The sequence below is a fragment of the Clinocottus analis genome, unplaced genomic scaffold, assembly GCF_023055335.1.
Source record: "Clinocottus analis isolate CAN_PGR_092001 unplaced genomic scaffold, fCliAna1.0.p SCAF_13, whole genome shotgun sequence".
In the NCBI taxonomy this organism is placed as follows: Eukaryota; Metazoa; Chordata; class Actinopteri; order Perciformes; family Cottidae; genus Clinocottus; species Clinocottus analis.
In genome coordinates, this window is record NW_027175854.1 from 6,244,797 (window position 1) to 6,263,476 (window position 18,680).

At 41.7% G+C, this 18,680-nt stretch overlaps 4 protein-coding genes across 11 annotated transcripts in view; 3 read left to right on the forward strand and 1 right to left on the reverse strand.

Moving 5' to 3' along the window:
• ank1b (ankyrin 1, erythrocytic b) overlaps window positions 1–4,308 on the forward strand; it is a 65,844-nt gene extending 61,536 nt beyond the window's left edge. For all 8 annotated transcript variants that reach the window (XM_068573778.1, XM_068573779.1, XM_068573785.1 and 5 more), the window contains one exon: window positions 106–4,308. Coding sequence is in view for 1 of the 8 variants with exons in the window: in XM_068573779.1 (XP_068429880.1) it covers window positions 106–168 (63 nt within the window). In the remaining 7 variants the exon portion in view is untranslated. The remainder of the gene's footprint in view (window positions 1–105) is intronic.
• A 578-nt stretch (window positions 4,309–4,886) lies between these two features.
• LOC137783963 (eukaryotic translation initiation factor 4E-binding protein 1-like) lies at window positions 4,887–7,870 on the forward strand. The gene is made up of 3 exons (XM_068574326.1): window positions 4,887–5,146; window positions 6,742–6,933; window positions 7,057–7,870. The coding sequence occupies exons 1-3, from the start codon at window positions 5,011–5,013 to the stop codon at window positions 7,080–7,082; spliced, it is 354 nt and encodes a 117-aa protein (XP_068430427.1). The 5' UTR covers window positions 4,887–5,010; the 3' UTR covers window positions 7,083–7,870.
• A 669-nt stretch (window positions 7,871–8,539) lies between these two features.
• Window positions 8,540–10,137, reverse strand: LOC137784185 (nodal homolog). Its single transcript, XM_068574675.1, has 3 exons — window positions 9,816–10,137; window positions 8,814–9,544; window positions 8,540–8,692 (listed from the first exon to the last, which is right to left on the reverse strand). The coding sequence occupies exons 1-3, from the start codon at window positions 10,135–10,137 to the stop codon at window positions 8,540–8,542; spliced, it is 1,206 nt and encodes a 401-aa protein (XP_068430776.1).
• Window positions 10,138–10,307: 170 nt separating this feature from the next.
• LOC137783842 (low-density lipoprotein receptor-like) lies at window positions 10,308–16,778 on the forward strand. The gene is made up of 9 exons (XM_068574180.1): window positions 10,308–10,338; window positions 12,645–12,767; window positions 13,109–13,348; window positions 13,848–13,961; window positions 14,109–14,228; window positions 14,427–14,552; window positions 15,187–15,390; window positions 15,981–16,149; window positions 16,677–16,778. Exons 1-8 carry the CDS (start codon window positions 10,308–10,310, stop codon window positions 15,983–15,985), a joined length of 963 nt encoding a protein of 320 aa, XP_068430281.1. The 3' UTR covers window positions 15,986–16,149; window positions 16,677–16,778.
• Window positions 16,779–18,680: the final 1,902 nt, after the last annotated feature.

Below are 18,680 nucleotides of genomic sequence, written 5' to 3' on the forward strand. Positions count from 1 at the left end.
TTTGGCATTAAGTACACTTTGAAATCTTGTTCTTTTCTTTTTGAAGGGCCAAGTGAATTAGAGCCTGTGATTTGTGTGTAAATGCTATCTGTCTCTGTTCTCTAGGACCGGAAAGCCACTGCCAAATCATCCCACACAAAAACACAACCAGGCCGCAGAGGAAAATGAGCAAAGGGAGGAGAGGAAGAGGAAGACAAAGACTTGAGAAGCGCAAACTACAAAATGACAAACACAGAATCCTCATCCTCAACGTGTGACCGACGGACACCACAAAAGAAAAAGAGATAGAGAAAAAAAAGAGGAGTTCAACTTGTAGTTTTATAACATTTGTAAAGAAAAACATCAATTAGAGTAAGGCATGATTCTTCTTCTTCTTTTTTTGTTTGTTTTTTTACAAAAAAAAAACAAAAAACATAAATGTCAGTAAAACAACCAAGAAAAAAAAAGCAACAAAAAGTGCTTCCTGTGAACTGTAATCGCATGATGACTGCTGGTGCATGCCCTTTGACCTTTTGAACTGTCATTATCTACGAACTGAATGGGTACAAGGTACGGGACTGGCCCATGCTTTGGCCACAGGCCATTTCAAGGACCTATTCCCCCCCCAAATGGAGTGGTTTGTGTCAGCAAGTGGAGTCCAATAACACTACAGCCAAAAAAAAAGAAAAAAAAAGTCCCTGAATGGATGGTTCTGTACACAGCTAAGCTTCCGCCGATGCTTCTTTCACTGGATCCTCCCCCCTATTATTCTCAATGTGATATATGCACTCTATGCTACGTGGACATGTGTCAGTGTGTGTATGTGTGCGTATGTTTGCGTATGTGTGCGTATGTATGCGTATGTGTGTGCGTATTCTTATCTACCGCATGTGTTTCTTGCCGCTGGCTTGGCACTGAGCTCTGCCTAATGATTGGCTCTTTGGCCCTGTGATGTCATGGCTCAGTGCTGGAATGAGAAAGCCGCTGTGCTGCTCCGCTCGTGAGTGTTCCTGTCTGCGTGCGCTGTCGTCTTTTCCTTTGTGGATGAACTTTATTTTCCCGGAGCCTGTCCACCTTGTTGTTTTTTGTTTGTTTGTTTTTAATTACAAGTATTTGGTATTGTCCAAGCACAGTAGGGAGCTGAATTTCTTTCACCCCTCGTGTTCTCTTTCGAAAGGGGCCGTTTGCTTGATTGTATCGTGCGGCAGCTCTACAACACAAAGATTGACGCTTTTCTCCCCCGTGACCTTTTCTACCTTCTTCCGTCATTTCTCGCAGTATGACGCGCGTCACCTCGATTCACAGTATTTATCAGTAGCCTCGGTCAATATGCAGTGAACTCACATTCCTCTTCATCAGCATACATAGCTCCTCCATTTAATGCTAAAAAAAACTTCCTTGTGTGCTCCATCTTTACCTTTTTTCCAACGGCTGTAGCGCCTCACCGTCAGATTTCGATCTATCGATATGAAACCAAGTGAATGCAGTGGAAACAACATGGAGGATCTGATTTGTTTGTAGGATGTAGTGATTTGGAGTTGTGTGCTTCAATAGTAGCAAGTGTGAAATGGAATTGTGCTACTACAGGAATGTGATGTGGGATTGTGATAAGAACAGACAGGTAGCACTGTGATTGTCTTATCAGCACTGACCCCAGACTCGTGAACTGTGAAGACAAAACAAAACAAAAGCACACCCACGCAATCGTGCATACACAAACACAGAATCAGAAACATATCGCGTCACGATGAAAAGAGCTATTGCCTGGTCTGCGTGTGAGAGTTTTGGATTGTGCCACAGCAATAATACCTAACAAGAAGGCAGAAGATGGAAGCTGTAGGTCTTCGTGCAGGACTGGGGAATGAAAGCTCCTCTGTGAAGACGACCGTCGAGACGAACAATATTGGAGTCTGGCGTCGAGGCGGCTGCGCTGTACCGGACTGGTTCCGTCGACCTTGACGGGGAGGAGTCAGAGAAGACGAACAAGATCCGGCGATTCAGCTTTAGCATTGCGGGACTGCGGAGGCCTGGGAGGGGCCGTTTGCTTTTCAGCACCCAACGTAGCAAAACATAAACCAGGGTATGTTAAGTTCATACACTGATTCCTATCGAGGAGTCTGCTGCTGCCGTGAGGTGGAAACCACCCAGCTCCACTTTCTTTTTCTGTGTCGTTTACGTTGTTCTCGATAGCGGCATCACTGCACACCACTCACTGGCCTCCTCATCGCCGAAGCACTTCTTTTAAGCCAGAAACCAGACAGCAGTACTATGAAAGGGTTTCACTTCATAGTAGCACACATTGTCCTGGACATCGCAACACAATATTTAAGTACTGTAAATGTTACTGTAGCCTGAATGAGTGAGACACGGAATGAACGAATACTTTTGTTACGCATCACACAAATGCACATTCTTTTCCATGCCCGGTCCGCGCACGCGATAGCCTCATCCGATATAGCACATGTTTATTACATATCACATGTTTTCCACACTGTTACTCCACTCAGGTTTTCAGTTCTGCTCTGTCAGAATCAAAGTCTTTTCCTTTTTAAGTTCCGAGTCCTCCTCTCAAAGACGTGTGTGGGACGCAAAGCGAGTGCTTCTGAATAAGACGTTAGTTGTTGGGGCCGTTTTGGGGCGGGATGAGGATACACAGGGGCCGGGGAAGGGAGGGGGAGGGGTATGGAGCAGGATGGTTTGGGTGTTTGTGTGTGTGTGTGTGTGTGTGTGCGTGTGTGTGTGTGTGTGTGTGTGTGTGTGTGTGGTGGTTGATTAAAAAACGACCAAAGAGGAGACAAAATATCGAGCATATGCTTCAGTAACCACAGTGAACAAAGTGAACCATAAAGGATTTGGTCAAGCATTGTAAACCAAGTTAAACCAGACAGTTTAATTTAAGTTCCCTGTATTGCCAGATGAAGCTATGTTGAATATGACAGAGCCGATCGATGACTCCCTCGATCTTCAAAGCTACTATAGTTAGTCTCTACATCTTGTACTGTATCAGTACAGGGAAGAAGCAGGATTTAGGCATCGAGGTGTGTGCGTTTAGAATAACCTCTCTGCAATATATATATATATATATATATACGGCCGTTTCTTTGTTTGTGGCAAAGGCCGCCTTTACCGTGTGGGATTGTAATTGCATACCCAGGCAAGAAGGATTCACAAAGCGTGAGCTTGACGTGAGTCTGAAGACCAAAAAGAAAACGGTGCACGGACGTGTCTCACGTCAAGTGCAAGGATTAGAGTCAATCAGAGTCAAATTGGACCGTCGACTGCCTTCTGTAGTCTTCAGGGTAAATCCTATCAGCATAAACGGCTTGTTTAGAAGAAATTACCCTTTATTAAACTACTTATGGAAATTATTCTATGCATTCTACCCATCCTTAGTAATTAAGGAACAGTGTGGGAACAACCTTTTTTTTTTTATCAAAAGAAGAGTTTTGTCAGGGATGATTGGAGGAGTCATGACCTCAGTATTTCTAAAAGTCTAACGATGGCCCTCGCAGCCTCTCACGGCTTGTTTTCTGCCCCCGGTGGTTGATACACATCATTGCACCAAATTAACAGGAAGAACAATTCTGAGCTCTAACTCTGAGCCATTATCCTTTTATTTGATTGACATTTAATATCTGAATTAAAGTACTCAATGAGAAATAAATCTTATAAAACGCCACCGTGTGTGTGTGTGTGTATGTGTGTGTGTGTGTGTGTGTGTGTGTGTGTGTGTGTGTGTGTGTGTGAGGGAGAGAGATGGTGCTCGGTTCCAAACCTGGTTGGTTCAGGAGAAGAAAAGAGAACGTTTTTACCAGATGTGTGACTTGAGAGGAAGTGTAACCTTCGATGATGTATTTAAAAAAAAAAGAGTATTGTACAACTTTAACTGTTGCGAAAGAATAGAGATCACCTATACTCCTTTAGAATGGATACATGACAATGTAAACGCAATATCATATTACTCTATCCTAAGGAATGCAACTGCGCACATGCACAAAAAAATATGTTTTTATGAAAATATATGTATAAATATATGACAAAATATATTTAATTAGAATGCTATGCACCCTCATAGAGTTGTTATGGATGTTCTTTAGGCATTATCTAGAATAGGCCAACGCCCACATCATGGGGAATGTAGAGGCTTTGTAGCTATGACCACTTGTTTTCTTTTCTTTTGTATTGTCCTGGAGAAAGGATAAACAAACGTGAATATGTATACAAGCCTTTCAATCAGTCGTTCTGACATGACGATATGTATAGATCATCTTACCCTGTACACCAGCTCAAACCATTTACAAGAATTAATAAACAAAGATGTGACATAAATGTTGTGTCCTGTTTTGTATTAAAAAATAAATAATTAACGAGGTTGGTTTGTATATTTTTGCTATAATATTGATGAACAATTGTATATTCATTGTAAGTTTGACGTGGCCTGGACGCTTTGTTTAATTGCTCCATCTTCATAATAAGTCTATGATACCCTTTGACTTTGCTGATTTGTTTTTAATGAATATTAGTAGTGCATACATGCAACACCTGATTGCAAAATTACATATATATATATATATATATATATATATATATATATATATATATATATATATATATATATATATATATATATATATATATATATATAGTTTTTTTATATCATTATATAGATTTTTTATAATCACATGGGGGGAAAAAAAGTTTCATATAATTGTCCAGCCCATATTTATTCCTAACATCGCGTCATCTCTGGTTGATAGAGTTCCCCCCAGTTCAGAACAAACGGGTGGGGCACAAAAACTACAACCTCCCCGCCCGTGTTGTAACGCCCCCTGTGTTCAACCAATCGCAGCTCTCCGCTCCACGTGTTGTTTTGAAGGAGGTCCGTGAGTTGTTTTGGACGCGCTCACACCACGTGGAGGCACATGGTAACTTCCTTATTTCCTGGCTGCAGCTCCGTCGCGTCCTTCACACTTAAACGCAGCTCCTCGGGTCTGTGGCTCTGTAGCAAGTGTTGTGAAAGTGTTGTAAAAGATGTCAGCGGGAGGTCAGACCACCGGCAGCCGGGATATCCCGCCCGTCAGGCGGGTCACCATCCACGACCCTGCCCACATGCCCCAGGACTACTCTACGACTCCCGGGGGGACTCTGTTCAGCACCACGCCAGGAGGTAAACGATGTGCTGGGAACTAGGTCAAAGGCCCTGAACGCACCTCGAATGTTATCACAAAGTGATTCAGACCAAGGGTCAGGAATACAATGAGAAATTAGCTTTAAAGGGACACTTACATTTACTTTGGAATGTGTTTTTTGTCTCTGTTGCATGAGGCAACATAATAACCTTGTCAATTTAAAGACTCCACCTTGGCTTTTGTGACACTGACTGTGACTGCAGTGAAATGGTTAGTTCAACCAAGTATGTATTTGTTGTGACGTGAAAAAACGTTTCGTTGTGAATTAAATGTGTTAAAGGTCCAGATTATAGTTGCTGACCAAGGGTCTGTGATCTGTCGGCCTGTTAATGTTTGACAGCTTCTTCCGTAAGGCTAAAGACCACCTGGTAATGGACTTAAATGAATCCTATTAGAGCAGTTTTCTGCACTGGAAGCATGCAGTCTGCAAACTGCACAGTACTTTCACTGGTCACATGACCCGCCCTCTCCTTCATTTCAATCAAATTGAATGTGTGTCTGAGGACTTTCTTCTTCATCAGCCCTGGAGAGGTTCTGATTTTTTAATGCAAATAAACATTCCCATGGCACCAGTTAAATATGAATAGCTGACCGTACAGTCAAATATAGACTTGCACCCGGTCTGGGCCTATTTATAGTCTTGGTTTTACAGCAGGCTGTTGTTGAGCCACAGCAACATGTTTACAAGGTGTTGGCTCCACGAGGGCAAGTTTCTCGTGAGCGATAATAATTACCTGATGTGTTATGAATGCAATGTATTTTTCTGAGGATACATGGAAGCTGATTAAAAGTGACCACTACGTTAACGTATGAAGTGATATACACTAATATAACTATTTGCTTGGTCCATATATTCAGTATTTTATATTTTAACACCTAGAAGCTTGAATAATTGGGAAGTAATGTTTTCCCTCTGCGACTGTGAGAAAGTTGACTAAGCGTGCACATGTCCATTGTAGAGCTGATACTGTGTTCTGTGCACATATTTCAACAGATAAACACAGAATTGGGTCAGTGTGACATGAAATGAGGTCGTAGGTATGATGTATAGAGGTGTTCACAGCTCAGACAAAATATTACTCTGACAGAGAAACACAATACCACAATACGTGATACAATATTTTATTTTTCATTTTATTCTTTTTGACTATTTACTAGTTTTACTTTGACGTTAGCTGTTGAAATTATTTTCTGTATTGAATTAAATGAATTGAAAATAAAGTTATTTTAATTTCTACCTGTTTTAACAAATTGCAAGTCTTTAACATCAATGATGGCGGCGGAATTTTATTGAATTAGAATACTTTTTCCACGAGATGTAAGTGTTTAATGTTTAGATTAGCAACTGAATGTAATTGGATACAGTTGTTTTATTTAGTCCTTTTTAACTGGTTACACTTCTTTAATTTAATTTGCATGATTTAAACCAGTTACAAGGGTGCTTCGGTAAACTATACCAAATTCAAAATATAATTTAATTTTTTTCACAAAGCTAAATATGCGACATGAAAACAGCTATACTGACAAAATATTGACAATAAGCGACTTTGCTTTCCTTCGCTGCCGCCCGCAGGTACCAGAATCATCTACGACAGGAAGTTCCTCTTGCAGTGTCGGACGTCTCCCCTGGCTCGCACGCCTCCCAATCTGCCCGACATCCCCGGAGTCACCAGGCCGGTCAAACCCAACTCCCCCAACGACACGAGCCTGCCTGAAGAGACGCCCGGCCATACCACCGACCATGACCAGCAGAACGAGAACGCAGGTAAAGACCTGACTGCACATTTAAAATGCCAACGAGAGCGACGAGCCACAACCCTTCATGTGTATCTTTGACTTGTCTCCTTCCCTTGACTGAACTTCACTGTCTTTTCTGTTTTTCTTGAAGATGCCTTGTTTGAAATTGACATGTGAGGAGGGTCAGTCACACTGCAAGGATGAAAGTGATTCCCAACATTTTTTTTATTGCTTTTTTTTGTTTACTGAGATTAGAAAAATAATCCTCCATTGAAATAAGAAGCGTTGTCTTTTTGAGGTGCATCATTTTTTGTTTTGTTAATACTTAATGTGTTAAAATGTTCTCTGATAAATCAACACTACTGTGACTAATGCATGAAATTATTTGTTTACTTTGAGTATACTTGACTTTGTATGATCTGTGACATATTTGACAAGCGAGTCAAAGTCTTATTGAAATTAAACCATTCATATTTTATGTGATTTGACTCATTTAGGGGCTTTTAAGAACATCTTCTTTAAAATATTCTATGTTATACAAATAAATAACTTGAAGTAACAAAGTCTGATGTTTATGAATCAGCCATAATTGATTTGTTTTTGCGACCACTTGGGCTCTTATAAACACTCCACTGACATGTTGTCTCGAGTTGATACATTTGATAGCAAACAAGTGCTTTTCTAAAACCGAAAAATATTAATTACACATTATTTTAGCGGGTTTTAGGAAGTGGCTACTAATAACATACATGTCTCCTTGCTAATAAGCAATTACACCTGTGCATTACCTGCTAAAACAACTAAAAAACACCTGCTGTGAAAAAGGTCTATTGTATGTTTTAGCAACATCGTTGTCTCTGTTTATGTTCACAATTATTTTTTTTCAATGAGCAACTTAACGCACAGTAACAAACCAATAAGCACTTTGTCAAGATAAAAAATAATTTATCATATTATTATTCATAGCAAACATTTCAATAAAGTTGAAAGTGCTTACACTATTCTGATATTTGCATTTTTTTTAGTCAACAATTTGTACACAAAATCGTCTCTGTTTATGTCCACAACAATTTGTTTTTATTTTTCAATGAGCATCTTAACACACAGTATACAAATCAATAAACACTTTGTCAAGATAAAAAATAATTTATTGTATTATTATTTATAGCAAACATTTCAATAAAGTTAAAAGCGCTTACACCATTCTGACATTTGCATTTTTCTTCAGTCGACAATTTGTACACAAGACCTGTTGCGTACAACTGTTTGTCCGTTTGTGTGAATCTTCTATAGTGCTTCAGTCAGTGACCTTATTTTGCCTTTGTTTTGCTCCAGCTTGACTGGATCAGTCCATAACCATCATCAATCTTTAGAAACGTGAAGTGTAGCTCATCCAGTTGCGATCCACGGCACAATTAATATCACCTAATCTAATAAAGTACCAGCCATTGAGCACTTGCTTTAGAGCTCTGTGTCCAGGATAAAGAGAGGTCCCCTTCTTCAACGTCCTTCCTCTCGGCGGCAGCCTCTGTCCCAGTGTCAAACCGGACATCTCGTGCCTGTGGTCATTTGTCCACTTGTCATTGGCTCCGATCCATCTGACCTTTTGATCAAAAGGTTTTCAGGTCTTTTGCTCAGTGGAAGCCGCACTCCTCCACCACCATCTTCTCGTGACGCCTCATGACCATCTTCCCTTTCTCGAAGTACAACATGGAAAGCGATGCCAGGTGCGTTGGCACGCAGGAAACGCATGGCACCTTGTCTGGGTGGTGAAGTTTCAGAAGGCTCTGGAATCAAGAAAGAGAAATAATGATTGATCAGAACACTTGTTAAGGGTATTAATGTATCATTCATTTTAATTTGTCCCCTTGCAGCAATAAAGTAAAGTTGCCTCAAATTCCACCTTACCTGCATGTATGCATGGTTGGTTGGGGTAAAGGTCTCATCTACTGGTGTGGGACAGCGCCCTTCACAGCGGTAGGCGTTGTACTGTTTGGGATAGACCATCCACTTGCTCCAGCCGAGTGTCACAAAGTCGACCCACATGTCCACCTTCTCGCAGAGGGGGCCCTTCTTCTTCTCCTCTGCGGGCCTGCCGCCAGGAGCGACTCCAGCCATTCTCTGACGCTGCTGCTGGGTGTGAGGCCGCCTCTCCGACCTGCGGATCCTCGGCCTGGAACCAGAGTCGGCCACCGCCCTCTCGCGCTCCAGGCTGACGTACTTGGAGTGCTCTGCTGTGCGGATGAGTGTCGGCATTCGCTGGCTGTGGGTGTGTTGCCTAGAGAAGACCACCATCATGACTCGGTCAGCTGTAGGGTGTACGACCCCCGTCCGCTCCTTCACCTCAGCCTCCTCCTCCGGCCTCTGCTTCCGCTGCAGCCAGCGACGGAGCATTCCCGTCATGTTGTACACCTCCCAGGAGGAGGGGGAGACCATCGGACCGGGATGAGCCACCACGCGGCCCAGGAACTGCCTGTTCTGGAGGCCCCTGTGTGAATGGTAGATGTTCACCGAGGCTACGGGAGTCTTGGTGAAGGCTGACAGGCGGATGCGAAGTTCAGCCAGTTGGATGTTGTCACTTGCAGACATGGAGGACATGTCAAAGGTGACGGACCACCGCTTGCCAGTATGCTCGCAGCCTGAAAGAAATGAGTAAAGAATATTGGTTAATAGTCATGCAAAAGAACAGGCACTTGTCATTTTGCTTTGGTCTTGCAGAATATTTAACAGCAAGACCAAATGATCACAGATAGTATTCCCAATCATCGATCATTAGACACACGATTCAATTAAAGTGAGTGCAATAAGTCCACACACATATTGTTGGTAACTGTCATGATAGGGGAACACTGCACAGCCTGTGCCACAATGCACCCTCCATCTTTCATATATAGTTTTGTGAAAACTTACTTTTAGCGACCAGGCTGACCACAGAGTCGGACGCATGCAAACCGGGGTGGTCCTCTGTCCTGATGTGGCTCACGCTGGCAGCAGGAGGGCTCTCCCGGTCCACGTGCAGCATGGTCCGGTAGAGCTGCATCATGTAGAGTGGCAGCCGGCTGGCTTGCTGCCTTCGCACTGTGCGTCTGGACGCGGCGCTCATCCCACGAAGCAGTGCGTCACGGTGCATCCCGGGAAAGGGATGCGCGGCGACACCCGGACCCAAATCAACCACAAGAAGAAGAAGTAGAAGAAGAAGCACACAAGATAAATCCACTGGTAGTCCCTTCATAATTGTAATGTGCGGTGCTGTCCCTTACGCAGGTAGATTCCAAATGCTCCAGGTGAGATGCCGAGGCTGGGATTTATAGGCACACCCCTCTCTGCTGACGTCCTTTGAAGAGATTTGTCGCGTGTGATCCACGGCGGCGCTCAAAGACTTATGTGACAAGGGGCTGCCCGATGGGCATCGAAACCACTGTTAGCAGCAGAGGTGTGATAAGACGTGCACCCCTCTGATTATTGCTGTGTTGTACATTAGAGATCCCTTTGACAAAAAGCCGTGACAGTACTACATGTTAAAGAGATTACGAGCTGCACAACTGCGCTGTGATTAATGGGGAAGTAACACGGGGCAGTTAATCACTTTTTGTTGCGAGGGGCTTGAGCTGTTTTAAGCCTGTTGAGACAGAGCAGGGGAATTAAACCGCGGGGAACAATTAAGGGAAATAATGACCTCAACTCTAATGCAGGGGAAAAGCTTACTGCACTTAAATCATTGGTTCATTTGAAGTATGTTTGTTTCTTTTTGATGGCGACATAAATAGTAACGTAGGTCATTGCGCCATGTAAAGTTTTATATTGTAAGTTATCATTTGATATAAATCAACACAATAATCATAAATATGCAACAACAATATGCAACGCTATTCAGACAATACATGTGTTTAAACTAAAACGACAATAATACTATCCAGTAAATAGCAATGCTTTATTTGTACCCACATATAAAATAACAATTTTGGACATCTACTCTGAAAATAATACAAACGACGAGGGTTTACAATCTGCCATTAAAATTGCGTGCAGCATAAAAGAGACATTTATGACTTCAGTCACACGACAGTTAATGGTGGCCCATCAATAAATCACACTGCACACTTGACCTCAAAAGAAAGAGCTGATGGCCAACTTCAAAGCTTTGATTCCTTTTGAAGAGTATGATGTGTGAAAGTTATCAGAGAGGTCCATTAGAACTACATTTGGCTTGTTCTATTAACATTTTATCTGATATAGTCACAACATGAAACACAGTTTGATTTATCATATTAAAGGGTCTCATGTAGTCGACTTTGTTAGTTTAGTTTTACTTTCAAAAGAAAATGCAACGATCCGTGCGTAAAAGCTCGAATTTAAATGTTTCAGAAAACACCAACAATCAATGTCACATGGCAGCAGATTAAAATGGACATTATGACGTCAAAACACATAATATGATTCTTGCTTATTCAAGCTAACGTGATAAAATGACTTCCAACTTTTTGCACTTATGAAAAACTCTTAAAGTGGATGTAACATCAGTAAGTGAGGTAAACCAGTAAAGATAAAAGAGCTCTCTGTCCCAACAGCGTCGTGCTGAAGCTTGCGCTCTGTAAAATGAAACACTGACCATGAAACATAAACTTTCCACAAGAACAATAACGACATCCGAGGTATGTGGCGAGGGTCCGTAATGAAGTAGCACAAAATGAAAATGAACGAATTGTCTTTTGTTCGTCATACTTTGAAACAGGCGTGGTTAGGAAACCTGGAAATGACGTATATAACGATTAAAGAAACACGCAAATGCATATATATGTTTAAAAAACATTGTTAAAAAAACACCAGGTTGATAAATACATTATACATTAATTGTATCAAATTTTCAATAGAAAAGGTTTTATTTTATTTTATTTTTATTTTTGGGAGCGGAAGTTAAGAGACCCGTTGATGACCACAACCACACCTGCATCAGTGACAGCTGATATCATTCCGCCTCAGGTGACGCTTTTTGTCACGACGAGGCGTGCGAGGCGACATGGACTTACACCAGTTCATTTTTTCGATTTTGTTGGCAAGTCTAAGCAGTTTCCGAGGTAAATAACAACAGAAATACGTGTTTAAGGCATGTGTGCGACTTAATTCAAGCAAGAGAGCGCTTAAGTCAATTAACGTAAAGATTTTCTGAACGTGAACGAATCAAAATGGCGTACCTTCCTAGACCCCCAGGGGTTCAGGGTTACAAACTTTTATTAGGATTTTAATACAAGCCAGTCAAATGTGTGCATAAGTTGCAATTAGTCAAATGTATCCCTGTTTCTGTGACTGTTTTACAACTAAACCTTTTGGGCCTTATAGCCAGGCTGAATAAAAATGTACTCTTTTACTTTCCTTTCATATTTATTTGGCCGTGTGCTCAAGTGAGTATCATACCAGTCTTTCTGTTTGCCCAATTGATGCTGATGGGGACCTTTTTTAAAAGTTTACATTTTCTTGTTTCTTCTTATACTTTAATAATTGCTGTATAGCTATTTGTCTTGTCTAAAATGTGGACCTGCTAGAAAACATTGACTTATTTAACAATTCAGTTTGTTAGCTTTATTTTTTGTGCACGATGAAATCCTGAAACCTTAAAGTGTTATCTAGACTACATTTTAGACACCGTCTACAATTTGTCCAGTGTGTGACTAGGACTACTCCAGTGACTGGCTCGTCTTTGACTTGTGGTCTCTGTCTCTTTTCTTTTTTGTACGTGTGTAGGTCAGACTTTGGGATGCCATCCCGACCAGTGGCAGTGTGATGATGGAAAGTGTATCCCTCATGTCTGGAGATGTGACGGCGATGGGGACTGTCTGGATGGATCTGATGAAATGGATTGCACTGGTAGATATCCTCCCTGTGCAAAATATCATATTTGCTCGTTTTGTCTTGAGTCTGAAATCGTTTGCACCATATTTAACTGGACTAGCGGTGGAATCAGCAGCAATTACCTAAGGTTAATTTGTATTTCACATTTTAAGTGGAAAAACTGCTTCAAAACTAATACAACCAAAATGCAAGGCGGCAGAACCAGAAAGGATTTCCCACAGTTGAGTTGAGTCATATTTAGTTTTCAATGTTAGGAAAAGTCACAGATTGTCATGTTTCCAGTGTTTGGTTGTGTTGATTCAAAGGTCAGTATGAGAGAATTCTTAAAGTGATTTTCATCTCTTCCGGACTTCCAGGCTCTTCTGAATGTCCGCCAGGCCAGTTTCTTTGTGTTGACTCAGTCGGCTGCGTTGATGCGTCGGCCCGCTGTGACGGACAAAACCAGTGTCCCACCGGCTCCGATGAGGAGAACTGTGACGCTACAGAGGGCTGTCTGGACTCCGACTGGACCTGTCGAAACCACATCTGTATCCCCACAGACCTGCGCTGCAACGGACTGAATGACTGCCTGGACAACTCTGATGAAGAGGACTGTGGTGAGAAAGATAGAGGGTTTAACGCTGTGCCACACAAAGCAGACTGTCAGTGTGTGAGACTAAGTACATTTAAAGGGCCAGTTCACCCAATTACAAAAACACCTTGTTTTTTTCTAATCATCTGCTGTAGCAATTTAGATAGTTTTGTTAGTAATCTTTCAAAGTATTTGTATGGTTTTCAACAAAATATGTTCACTAATTTTCTTTGCCAAACACTATTTTTGAAGAAAACAAAAACTAAGCTAGCTAAAAAGCTATTGGAACAAATTAAGGTATTTTTTAAATGTATTTCTAAAACCATATATCCATCTCTATATCACTAGATACCCTTTTAATCAATTCATTGTTAGTCATTTTTAAATGTAGATCATGCAGCCAGGATGAATGTGTGCGACATTAAAAGAATCTGAGTCGGTGTCAAAAGAGGTCAAACACAACCAGGTGGCTCCTAGCTCAGGGAACAGACTCACTGTACGTTTTCTGATCCCTGCCCTTCCAGGTCTGTGTGGTGAGGACGGCATACGGTGTCCTGACGGGACGTGTCTGAGTGCTGAAAAAAGGTGTGATGGGACGACTCAGTGCTCCGATGGTAGCGATGAGCCCATAACCTGCGGTAGGTGTAGAACAGATTTACCTGAATCACAATGCAGCAATGAGCAATTTGACTCTAAACCACAACTGTTGGTTATAAAGGACGCCAAAATGTTTCTGCCATTCTTCTGGATCATGGATCTCTGTAACGCTGAGCCTCGTTCTGCAGGTCGTATTTGCGCCTCAAGCAACGGAGGCTGTAGCCACGTGTGTGTCGATGAGCCCTGGGGAGCTCTGTGTGCCTGTTCTGTTGGACATGCGCTCTCACCCAATGGAGCCGTCTGTAAAGGTGTGTTCACTGCTTCTGGCAGTTTCACATCGGACCCTTTCCCCCCTCTCCGTTTATCAAGCTGAAAATATTACAAAGCATGCTGAGTTTTTAGAAGATACTTTTCTTTTACAGCTGTATGAGCATCTCATTTGGAATCTGTTTTTGGTACACAGTTTATGCGTATGAAGCTAAAACTCCCTCTCTGTTTCTCCTCAGATTTGGATGAATGTGCCCCTCCCTTTTCCCCTTGTATGCATCAATGCTCCAACACTGTCGGATCCTACTACTGCCACTGCAGAGAGGGCTTTAAACTGAATGGAACCTCTACATGTCTAGCTACAGGTAATGAGGTTGGGTTTTCTCTGTTGGTCGCGATCTGAGGACATAATAGGCATACACATGTTAAATCCCTCGACCTTGTTTGCTACCAACTCGTTCTTATTTTGAGCCTGCGACTACTGTAACATCAACCACCAACCATCAAGTGCAAATCTAATGCTCGTGAGATAGTGATCAAATTAACTGTTTGACATCAACCGACTTTGGCTTTTGTTTCGTCCTGAAAAGATCAAAGCGAAAATCATGAAGTGCAAAAACATGGACAAAAGTTTATTTATGTACTAATGGGCTACTTCACTGGTGCTCAGTTAATGACAAAAGCCATAAAGAAAAGTTAAAGATCAAGGTGGGAACTTCAGATACGAGCAGGTTTCATCAAAATACATTTAGACTTACATTTTTGTTAAAAAAGTATGATAAAACATAAGTTTTTCTTTCTGTCAAAATATAGATGTAAGGATTTTTCTCATAAATGTTTTGTCTTTGTCACGTTCTACAACTGTCTTTTCTAGATTTATCTTGTGACATAATCCCTTATGTTGACCTGCCAGGAGGGGAAACTTACTCCAGTTCAAGTATTCACTCTAACTGTCAATTTTATTTATTTCTTCCACCCTTAACCTATCCATTCGTCCAGGTAATGAAACCAGATTGCTAATTATGCAAAGGAGTTCTCTCGGCCTATTAAATGTGAAGACTCAAGAGTTTGAAGCCATCAAGACTCCCGTGCTTGACCCAGTGGCCTTGACCTTTGATGGTGCCCGAGGCTGGTACTTCTGGGCTGACCACCATGGCAGCATTTACAAATATGATGGACAGCGCAGCTGGACAACTTATACTGGTTAGTTGACCCAAGATGAGCTCTTGTGTTTTTAAAGATATTATTTAGATTGCAGCTGGTCGTGATTTGAAGTAATGCCGTATATTAAAATAATTGTATGTATGTTTTATTGAGTGACTGAAGCAAGAGGGCATTAGATATGGTTAAATGGAAAGACTGTAAACATATCTTATGATTTTTAAAAGTCTACTAGAGTAGTTCGTTTTTTTTTTGTTTTTTTTTTACAGGTGAGCCTGGAATCAGGGGTCTCGCTTGTGATTGGTTGACTGGAAACCTTTTCTGGACCAATCAGAAGACTAAATCAATCTACATGCAGGCAGCTGATGGGACAACTTACACAACTCTGCTGAGCAAAAACATCAACCCTTTAGAGTTGGTGCTAATACCTGTGGAGAGGTATGTTACATAGGATTTACAGTGACCACATATTAGTCTAGTAAGCAACGGTAAGTCTGCTTTTATTTACACTGTTTGGAACTTGGAAAACTGATGGAAATTGCGCCCATGACATGCATTAAAATCTATCATGGATGACCCTAAAGAGGTGATAATACACTGGGCCGTACTCATTCAACTTCACTGCCTTCCAGCCTAATGTTCTGGATCAGTGCCGGCCACGGTGACAGAGTGACGGTCGAGAAGTCATGGATGGACGCATCAGAAAGAAGTACTCTGGCTGTGCTCACTGCTCAGTCGGCCCACAGCCTCACTGCTGACGTGGCTGCCAGGAGGCTCTACTGGATCAGCGACTTCAAGAAGGTTAGTTAAGGATGGAAATTCAGACGTGTGCGTACAACCAATAGTGTACATTAATTCAATGCATTATGTCATCATGTCTTGTATGTGCAGAATGATGACGCAAAGTGGGCCGTTTTTTCCCTCCATGCTTGCACATAGCCATTATTAAACTCAACCCGTATAAGATGCAGTTGTTGTTGCATCTTATACAGGTTGTTATGCTATGGCCGGGACCAATTCTGTCCTCAGATGGACAGAAATATAAACACCTGGCAATTTGATACTCATTACGGCATCACAGAATTTCCAGTTGTCATCTTGTCCAAACATTGGTAAAAAGGTTGGGTGTCCTCGCCCAGTATAAAAAAAATAATCCATGTTTAGTTTTTAAGGTCATGAATGAATAGAAAATATGGTGAAAGGATTGATTCCGTTATGTTATTACATTTACTCATGAAAACTATAATATTAAATGTTGGTGGTGAGTAAGGATGAATTTTGTCGTTTGTTGTCCCTCACATACCGTGACAATGAATTATTTAATTTAGTCTATAGAGACGGTGAAGGTGGACGGCACAGGACGGTACTCCTTCACAGGCCTGTTCAACAGGAAGCCTGCTCTCGGCCTGGCTGTGTTTGAACGTGCCTTCTACTGGGTAGATGACGAAGGACTGTGGCAGGTTCCACAGGATCAACCAAGCCAGAAGCAATTCATCTGGAAAGGCATTCTGCCAATATTGGCTGTTTACCATGAGCTACAGCAGCCTCAAGGTACTACTAGTAGTAATAATAAATAGTATTAATTATAAACTACAATGTATTTTAATATAGAACAGTATATATACATTTCTTTGTCATAGTTGTTTCATGCTTAATAATGGCACTCACATTTCAAAATGTCATCCAAAAGGTTTTTCTGCGTGTGTGAAGACTCCTTGCCGGCTCTGCCAGCTCACTAAAGGCAACCCTGATGGATTCACCTGCGCTTGTCCAAACTCCAAAGTGCTGATGCTGGATGGGACGTGTGAATGTAGGTTTATCTTAACTTTACTTTGCCGTGAATTGTATCATATTGTGCAAGATTATTTCTTGCCATATAGGATTAACTATTTTTTGTGTTTTTTTCTCATCCTTGTATAATTCTAAGTTTGAGGGCATCATAAAAATGTGTTGTTCCTTTTTGTCTCACAGATCCAAGGTTTATATATGCCACCATGACCAGTGTCAACTTGCTGGAGTTTAGAGGCAGAGAGTCAAATCACATCCAGCTGTTTACCACTGACGACGGCATCTTGTCATTTGATCTGGACTGGGACAGAGACTGGCTGTACTGGGCTAACCAAGCTGGCCATGTCCATCGCACCAGTTTAACCAGAGTCCAGACTGAGGTGGTCCCAACACCTCTGCCAGGTTAATGCTTTGAGTTTTTCTTGGCTTGTACGGACATTGGTGACTGAGCAATATTCACCATATTATGACAGTACAGAAAATGCAGTGACAAATAGGCAAAACCATTAAGCATTTCAGTAATTTATCAAGCAAAATTCCACATGTCCTCATTCCAAGACAAATCTATAAATTAAGAAGTTATGCAAAGAATTGATGGATGGATACTGGTATTGTACATGTTGCCATTGGCCGTGAACCGACTGACTGCTTGTAATGATTAGTTCTCTGCACACTTACTCCCCTTTTTTGCCCTCTCCCTTAACTCGTTTCAGTTTGTCTGCTAAGAATTGACCAGAGGACAGGGAACATATATTGGGTGTCATGTGACCAAAACATTATTGGCAATGGCACAGCCGACAGCCAATATCCACATCAGCTGTACCGCACGGGAGACAAGATCCGAGGCCTTTACCTGGACTGGCTGAGGGGTGGCATCATCTGGCTGGAGAAGGACAAAGTCCTCACCATGAGCATGATGAATGGCAAAGCCACAGAGCTGCTGCACTTAGCAGCAGGAGGAGTCTGGGGGAACATCACCTTTGACCTCAGGGCTGGTAGTCTGCTCTGGAACTCAAAAAGTGCCGGTCAGTCTGTTACATCTGTAGATCATAAAATGTTGATGCTGCACTCACCAGATGGAGCTTGAAGCAATATAGGGTTAAACAACTTGAAATTGTAGTTGCACTCTTAAATCATGTACGGTTTCTCCTCAAATTTCATAATTATTATAATTATCAAGTGATTTTTAAATGCTGTGATTCAGAAATAGGAGCTGAGGGAGTTATTGATTATGTTGTGACGATAAAAGGGGCTGTAGTAAACAATACTAGGGTTAGTCAGTTTATCGTTACTTTGGCTCAAACAATTAAGAACCTTTTTTAATCTGGGGATGTCAGATCGTCAATCGCACTTAATTTCCCCAGGTGTGCACAATTTCTGAGTGTATATTTCCACATGCATGCCTGTTAATGAGTTTGAGGTCTCGCACTTTTTACAGGTTTGACAACGATGAGTTTGCTAAAAGAAAGAAGCCACCAAGCCGGCAGAAGATGGAACGTTTCGGGCTCAATCGTGGCTGCTTTTGAGCCCTTCCTGCTGTCCCT

Bases quoted from the DNA above. Each gene is read 5' to 3' on its own strand.
- LOC137784185 (XM_068574675.1), bottom strand. From the start codon at position 10,137: ATGAAGGGACTACCAGTGGATTTATCTTGTGTGCTTCTTCTTCTACTT. The intron at 9,545-9,815 runs GTAAGTTTTCAC...CATTTCTTTCAG, and splicing joins GGTCAGCCTGGTCGCTAAAA to GCTGCGAGCATACTGGCAAG. The intron at 8,693-8,813 runs GTAAGGTGGAAT...TCTTGATTCCAG, and splicing joins CCAACCATGCATACATGCAG to AGCCTTCTGAAACTTCACCA.
- LOC137783842 (XM_068574180.1), top strand. From the start codon at position 10,308: ATGGGCATCGAAACCACTGTTAGCAGCAGAG. The intron at 10,339-12,644 runs GTGTGATAAGAC...GTACGTGTGTAG, and splicing joins AACCACTGTTAGCAGCAGAG to GTCAGACTTTGGGATGCCAT. The intron at 14,229-14,426 runs GTGTGTTCACTG...GTTTCTCCTCAG, and splicing joins CAATGGAGCCGTCTGTAAAG to ATTTGGATGAATGTGCCCCT.
- LOC137783963 (XM_068574326.1), top strand. From the start codon at position 5,011: ATGTCAGCGGGAGGTCAGACCACCGGCAGCCGGGATATCCCGCCCGTC. The intron at 5,147-6,741 runs GTAAACGATGTG...TGCCGCCCGCAG, and splicing joins GTTCAGCACCACGCCAGGAG to GTACCAGAATCATCTACGAC. The intron at 6,934-7,056 runs GTAAAGACCTGA...TTTTTCTTGAAG, and splicing joins CCAGCAGAACGAGAACGCAG to ATGCCTTGTTTGAAATTGAC.